We start from the raw sequence: 7,760 nt of genomic DNA, 5'->3' as shown, positions 1-7,760 counted from the left end.
AAAAAAAAAAAAAAAAAAAGAGTGCACACCACAATGTGCAGTGTGCAGTCTACAAACTGTAGCGCAACACTCAACAGCATTTTTTTTTAAAATACTGAAGGATGAATATCAGTCGGTTGGTCAGAAACTTCCCCTCTGACCACTCCGGACCAACACACTAGTTGGTTTTGCATATAGCAAAACCGCACTGACCAAATTCTTCACAAAATGACCGACCAATGCAGTTTGGTCGATCGGGTCCGTTTTGGCCTTCTGTTGTGCACCCCTACTATCCCATCTGTGAATTAGGTGACATCTAAATTAGTGGAACAAAGAGGTTTAGCGATGGGTAATGAGTAATCTTAGATTTGGTAATGAAGCCCCATTGGCTAAATGGTAATGGTGCTTCCCATTGGAGCCTAATGCCCTACCACATAAAGTTATTAAGAGTAAGTATGGCTTCCACCTAGCAGATTTAGGACATGATTGGAAGCGTTTTAAAATGGTTAAAATCACTTTTGTCACATTTAGAATCACTTTGAAACAACTTTAAAACATTCCTTAGTATTCAAAATATTTTACACTTTCTAAACGTGATTTTCCTACCATCAAAATTGATTTTAAATCATTAAAAACTTGTTTCCAAGTGATTTTAAAAGAGAAAATTAATTTTAACTATTTCAAAAACTCCCAAACACGCCCTTACCGGAGGAATAGTGATTAGGGTTGGTTTTTCTTTCTTTTACTAGTCTGTGGAAAATTCTGTTGGGAATGGGAAAATTTTTGTTATGGCGGGGATCATTCGCCAGGTGCTCGCCCCTAGTATTCTCTTTTCCCACGTTTGTATCATTTGCCCTCTATTGGCCTCTATCTTGTCTCTAGGAAGTTCGTCCTCTTTAGGAAGTTTGTCCTTTTCGTCTTCTTTAGGTTTTGTTCAACCTTCGACATTATGTCCCTTCCATCGTTATTGGGGGATTTCTCGATTATCTCAAGGAGGGATTTTCAGTTTTGGGCTCCTTGTGCTCGAAGGGTTATTCTTGCATATCATTTTTCCTTTTTTTGAGTGATGCCTCTTCTCCTTAGGCCCCCTCATCATTTCTCACTTAGAAAGGTAAAACTTCTCAAGGAATGCTATATTTTTTGTGGGGCATGTTTTACCCGGGAAGGTTAACATGACTGACCGTATTTAGAGGCATTCGTCTTTTTTGGTGGGACCATATTGGTGGCATCATCGGGAGGCACACAACCAAAGATCTTGATCATATTCTTTGGAGATGCCAGTTTATCTTCTTCATTGTGGGATCACTCTTTAAAGCAATTTGAGGGTTCTCTCCTCATAGTGGAGATAGTGCTTCCTTCATTCATGAGGTCTAGTTCTTTTGTTCTTGTCCTTTTGTGATTAAGGGCAACTTTGGTGGAGCAATTGTGTCAAAGAGGCAATTTTGTTTTGCAGTCCTTTGAAGCATTTGGATCGAAAAAGGGGTGAAGAGATCTAGTGAGGATTTGGTCTTGAGTGAGGTTTAATGCCTCTTTTTAAGCTTAAGTTTCGCTAAGCCTTCATGCTTTGGATTGAAGCACCTTCCTATATAGCTAGGTTGTGGCTCCCTTGTTGTTTTCTTGTATGCCCATTTGTTATTTTATTTTCTTTTATGTTTCTCAATGAAACCAGTGTTTCTTATAAATATATATTAATTGGAGAAGAAATGAAATTATAAGGGTCCAAATATAGAATTTTCTATTTTGATACCATGTTGAATCCCTATTAAACCCAAAAGATTAAGTTGATGGGTTATGGTACATTTAGTGTTACATTAATGCTTTAAAAAAAAAAAAAAAAAAAAAAAAAAAAAAAAAACCTCCCCAACTTATTATTTAAAGAAAACAATCAGATCCTCTTTGACAATTTATCCCATCAGAATATAATCAAATATAATTAAACCATGAAAGTAAACCTCCCTCAAAATAGTGAAAGGACCAAAAAGACAGCCTCGAAGTACAGCTTTACTGAGCTGTAAAGAAGCTGAAACTTCCATAGTTGCATCATGGCGACTGAGAGCAAAACGATGTAATATTATACTGATAGTAATCACTTACCCGAAGTAGCCAACATATCCACCATGAAAGTCAAATGGAAGCTCGTCATAGTCTTCCCTTTTGTATTGAAAAGATGAAAGCTCCTATAAAAATTAAGCATCAAAAGAGTTATTATTGCCGATCCTAGCTTAACAGAAGCAGGAGGTGAAACCGGCAAAACCCATCAACTTGTTTCAGCAATTACATTGATTAATATGTTCATATCACTATTAAAATGGATAGAAAGATTCAACAAAAGATGCACAATACTTCCAAGTTATAATCATGATGACAAACGTTCATTTACAAGAAGGTAATTGAACAAGTTGCATCTTGTCCTCACAAACAAATTGAGACCAATGGTTACTCGAAGGTCCTTAAAAAAAGAGCAGAATTGGAATCCCAAAAGAGCAACAAGAAGATTAATTTCTAGACCCCAACCTAGATCTTTGACTGCTGACTGATATTCAGTAACAGCTTATGTTGAATAGTAGTAGCATTGAGTTTCAGATTACAAATTCTTGTGCAGGTTGTAGACAACAAAACCAAAATCCTTCAATATCGTACGATTCAAGAAATATTCAAGTACCTTGTTTAGATAGTCAAAGAAACCATCATTCAAAAATGTTTTGGTTGCTGATCCGTGAGCATCTTCAATTGACAGGTAGCCTCCTCCTTCAAAAGGATGACCACTGAAAAAGAATGTAATTAACTTCGTAACCAGCAATTAAAGATAGATAAGTTGTATCGTGTTCCCTTCTGGAGCATTACACGATTAACTAGGTATAACCTAGAAACTAAAGGATCACGTAAACAAACGAATAAATCCTAACATAATCTTAAAAACCAGAGGAAATAGTGGGCAGGATTGTAACTCCAACCTTTCATCTGATAACTGGAAAACCATTTGCTTCCACAGTGATCCACCTTTTCCTCCCATAAATGAAAATCGTGCTCTTCCCTATATAAATTCAGCGTTAAAACAGACATTGATGAATTATTCATTCGAAAGTAAATAATAATAATAACGTGAGCAGTTGGACCAATCTTGGTGCATGATCTTTAAATGGACATGTACCTGTAGAAAGCATAAATGATTAAATATAGAGAGAGCTTGCTGAAGTCTTACAATAGTACTGATAGTTCTTTTTCAGATGTAAAGTCCTAAATTGATGAGAATTTGATCCCCCATGATGAGCCAAGCATGGCTTATTTATAGGTTACAAAGACATATTGTATTGAAAAAGAAAAGACGTCGCCGGTGTTAAAATAACTAAAAGAAAGATGGACTTATAAATACAAAGTTATAACTTACAACGCATCTACTGTTACTCTTATTCCGAGATTTATCTTTAAAAACAGACTGTAATGCTAGATTCCCTAACATATATATGTGCCTCATATTCATAATTAGTACTCCAAGTAACGATTAGTTTTCCTCACACAAAACATAATCTGTATTATTCATTTCGTTTAATAGCCAATAAATATGTGTAGAACTTGCAGATATGAACTTCACCCTCATATTGCACAAGAGATCGATCATATTACACCCTGCTGCAGTCTAATGAAGGATTGGCACTTTTGAGAAACTATTCAAAAGAATCTTTGAACCCTACCATTGCGAATCGAGAATGCATGGGTCATATATAAATCTATAATGCTAAACGTGATTAAGTTACTCAAGAGATGACCAGACCTTTTCAATCGAGGAACTGTCCAGCCAAAACGTGTTTTCAGCTTTATGATGTCCAAACAATTGATAAAATATATTTCTAGCTCCACCAACTTCAGAAGCTAAATGATCGTATTTCTTCCAAGCCAACTTCAGAAATTTGACTCCATTGCTGGGATATGAAAGATTCACAAGATCAAACAGGCCAACACCTTTTTTACCAACTCCATTATGTCCAATACTTCTACTGGGAAAAGTTCCATGATTTAATTGAGAGACAGGTTTCCTTAGCCTTATTTGATTTCCTGGGAAACCGCAAACATATTTGTTAAGTTAATACCCCAACATGCAAGCTTAAAAAACACTTGATGGCTCAGTATAAAATAATAACAGAAATGAAATATTTGCACTAGACTAAAAGCATTCATTCTCGAAGTCATTCAGTTCAACGAGGAAGTGTCAAGTGTAGGGTGAAGGAAGTCTGCACAAGAAAATAGTTCGAATCCACAGAACTTTTACCAGAATAATCTACATTTTCTTTGCAGGTGACTAATGGTCCATAGTTAAGCCAATGATCCTCGGTGATTTCTCTAAAATTCTTAAATATCTCTCTGCCATAACTGGTTCCAATGCTCTCTGGATGAAACTGGAGGTCATGTAGAAACATAAGTAATGTAAGCATGATAACTCAAAGCTTGTTAATCACAAACAAAATAACCATACACCACCTGTACACCATAATGAGGCCTGACGGAGTGCATAACTGCCATGAGAACTTTTCCATTTTGCATATTTTGATGGCTGTTGAGAGGCCAAACACGTAGAGATTTTTGTACTTCTGACATAGAATCACTAGAAACTATGTCATGAGCATCTGAAATTGAGGAAGCATTGCTAATTTCAAGAAATGATTGGGTATCTGTGGAACACGTCCATGATATAGGAATTAGTTCCTTGGGAAGCGATTCGGGATCTATTACAAGTGAATGATATCTTACAACCTGCAATAAGTCAGCCACACATATTACTGTGATATTATTTTAGTCCTTTAGTCCAAAACAACGTATTCTTTCCATGGTAGTCAATGTCAGTAAGTAGAGGTTACTATAGAAGAATGATGAAAATTCTGACTAATATTTATTTGGAGCATATGAAGAGCCGGGATAATAAACAGAAGATAATATACATCATATTACTTTGTAAAAATAAAAAGAAGCAACAAAAATAACAGCATGAAAATAAAATGGACCTTGAACCCTGAATTTCTCCCAGATGGTATGCCATTGAAAAGACTACAACCATTGTGCTCAATTTCACTGTGCAAAGTTAGAGGGGGGAAATAAGTGCATGGATGAACACATCATATTGACCAAAGTTAAAAGAGCCGATAACAATTATTTAAAAATCAAAAGCAATTCGTATCATTAACAAGAAACCTGCAGGCTCCAATCATAATATTTTATTTTGTAATTCACACTCCAAATGGATGAACTTGTTCACCAAGTAAGTGAACAGAAAATACCCAAGAAACTTTCTCTACAGCACCAAGCTTACCTTAGGCGTCCATGGACTGGCTCATTTGCGTGAACAACTTTAGCACCATGCACAGAACCTAAAGCCTGTAAAATGAAAAGCCATCATATGTATAAAGAACGTCATTTAAAAAAGAAGTGCAAACTGCCCCTGAGAAGGAAAGGAAATACCTGGTGCCCGAGGCAAACACCTAAAATGGGGATATCCTCGCACTCATGGAGTAGACGTAGGCATATTCCTGAAAGATTAAATAACTACATTTTGTTTTTGTTTTTTCTCAAGAAAGAAGTTAAAGCTCAGAACAAAAAAAGTAATTGACCAAGACTGTGATGTTAATGCAAATACCATGATAGATAACAATATCAGTAACAGAGTGATGGCCATATTATTCCAGTCATCATTTCAGAATTATCCTTTGATGGAAATAGACTACAGAAGGGTAAAAATGCCACATTTATATCATTATCTGTAATCTCTCACCTATATCATTGGCACATGTTGGAGAACCAGGCCCAGGTGATATAACAATATTATCAAATGCCTTCTCTTCATACAAGTAATAACATAAATCTTCCCATGTCCATTCATCATTTCGTATGACCACAGGAGGCACTAGCACAAAACCAAAGAAGTATAAGAGAGGCGCAAGAGCAGTTTCATACTCTATCATTAACATCAATTAACTATACACCCTCGTTCATACAAGAACAGACAAATCTATGAACAATGTACGTGCTGAAATGGAAATTGTGTCAGATGAATTAAAAGATTAAACTATAAAAACTCATTTAATCATTTTCAAGAAAAGATTCGTCTAAGTTGCCATGTTTTGTGGACTAAACTATTAAGTTATAAGCCTAGTCCAAAGTAAATTATTGTTCATAAGAGTGTCAAAGAGATAATAACAAAAATAAAAGCTCTTAACTGTGAACCTCCACAGTTCTTCATTAGGCGTAGAGATGATCTGCCAAAACCTGGACAGCCAGAGAGCTATGAGTGTTGCTCATGCTTGGAGAAACTTCGTGTTAATTTTTCAAATGGTTCATGACCTGGGGATTTATTGATATCTTGATCTTCTATTTTAAAATTGAACATAACTTGGAAGACCACCTTAAGTCAAAACAGGCTGAGAAGTATATACTAACAAACATGAACAAGTATAGAAACACGAAATCAAGGAAAATGAAGAAATAGCTCACTCTAATAAAGAAAAGTGAAAAGCAAAAACTTTATAAAGAAGAGACTCTAAAGCATAATGGATATGCATGAACCGCAAACAACGATCATGAGTGATCTCGGATGATATGCAAAATATAAACATAAGCAGAAACGGAGATAGAGAAGACCTACATCCATTGATGACAGACAAATCTTGGTAAATATTGTATGTGTAACTATCATAGTTGTCGACCAACAACGTTCTCACAAACTCGAGCTTCAAAGGTGGCTTATGTAGCTGTTTCTTCCTCATGAACGATCCTTCCATGAGCTTAGAAGTTGTCGGACAAGATAAAGACAACATTCCAGCATTTTTCCTTAATGCTTTACAGTGCCTTTTTTGTTCGAGATAATAAATTCTTACAAAATCATTTGATGTGAGTGAACTCAAGCTTGTATACACCATACCGCCATCCCGAAATTTGAGCTCGGATGACAATGAACGTAAACCCGTAATCATTTTTGTTTTTTTCGTTTCTTTTTTTCTCTCTTATGAACGTGTTAATGGATAGTCATAATTCCATCTATGGTTTCCACCTCCCTTCCAACTCTGCATAAAAAAAAGATACACAGCCAAAACATTAAAATAACAATAATACTAATAAATGATCACTCAGGTTCCATTTCAATGATCACAACAAATACTCAAGTCACTCGATCTAGAAGTTAATCAAACAGTTGGAGATTTCAATCAAAATCAGACAAGATCTGTAAACAAAACCCGATTCTTCTAGTTCATTTGGAATTTCCAGCTCTAAACCAATACAGTTATTAGCAACATTCAGTTCAGAACGTTCAATCGAATCTCCTAAATTCGATTTCACACGTTGCAGAGACCAAATTCAAAAGCCTTCACAATCCTCGACATGAACAGCACCATTTACGACTAAAACAAGCATCAAAATAGGCAGAAATACAGGGTAAAAAGAAACAGAGATGCAAACTCTAAAGATTCCGAATCAGATTCGAACAAAAACGAACCAAACAAAGGAAAGTGAAGCTGAAACAACTGCATTAGATAATCAAACCTCGAGCGTGGACCCGGGAGTGGAAGAGCGGCACAAGAATCGAGGGAATAGAAATGGCGGTACTTATTGTGGTATGGAAAAGGGCGGGACGTGCTCTCTGATTGACCAACTGAATTTGATACGGACATTCTTCGGTTGAAGAGATACTCTACCGACTCCAAAATCATTGTATGAGGTTATCGTTTGATCCAATCCCTTCTTTTTTTTCCTTCCCTAATATGTTTTTTTTTTTTTTTTTTTTTTTTTTTTTTTTT

The 7,760-nt window shown here is 35.8% G+C and overlaps 1 protein-coding gene across 7 annotated transcripts in view; it reads right to left on the bottom strand.

Moving 5' to 3' along the window:
* The window catches only part of LOC111796007 (aminodeoxychorismate synthase, chloroplastic-like), a 12,613-nt gene that overhangs the window by 3,777 nt on the left and 1,076 nt on the right, over positions 1-7,760 (bottom strand). Inside the window, exons 1-13 of one of the 7 annotated variants that reach the window (XM_023678686.1) lie at positions 7,507-7,709; positions 6,611-7,028; positions 6,193-6,234; positions 5,741-5,872; positions 5,431-5,498; positions 5,282-5,346; positions 4,977-5,043; positions 4,456-4,728; positions 4,247-4,373; positions 3,752-4,032; positions 2,934-3,013; positions 2,642-2,744; positions 2,074-2,156 (exon numbers count right to left, since the gene is read on the bottom strand). In XM_023678686.1, the coding sequence (XP_023534454.1) occupies positions 2,074-2,156; positions 2,642-2,744; positions 2,934-3,013; positions 3,752-4,032; positions 4,247-4,373; positions 4,456-4,728; positions 4,977-5,043; positions 5,282-5,346; positions 5,431-5,498; positions 5,741-5,872; positions 6,193-6,234; positions 6,611-6,938 (1,649 nt within the window). In that variant the 5' untranslated portion in view covers positions 6,939-7,028; positions 7,507-7,709. Of the gene's footprint in view, positions 1-2,073; positions 2,157-2,641; positions 2,745-2,933; positions 3,014-3,751; positions 4,033-4,246; positions 4,374-4,455; positions 4,729-4,976; positions 5,044-5,281; positions 5,347-5,430; positions 5,499-5,740; positions 5,873-6,185; positions 6,387-6,610; positions 7,484-7,506; positions 7,710-7,760 lie in introns of those variants that run through there. The other 6 variants (XM_023678720.1, XM_023678695.1, XM_023678711.1 and 3 more) reach the window with 6 other exon arrangements.

The sequence above is a fragment of the Cucurbita pepo genome, chromosome LG01 (assembly GCF_002806865.2).
Source record: "Cucurbita pepo subsp. pepo cultivar mu-cu-16 chromosome LG01, ASM280686v2, whole genome shotgun sequence".
Classification (NCBI taxonomy): domain Eukaryota; kingdom Viridiplantae; phylum Streptophyta; class Magnoliopsida; order Cucurbitales; family Cucurbitaceae; genus Cucurbita; species Cucurbita pepo.
Note: the sequence above shows the minus strand (reverse complement) of the source record. Positions and strands in the feature narration are given on the sequence as shown.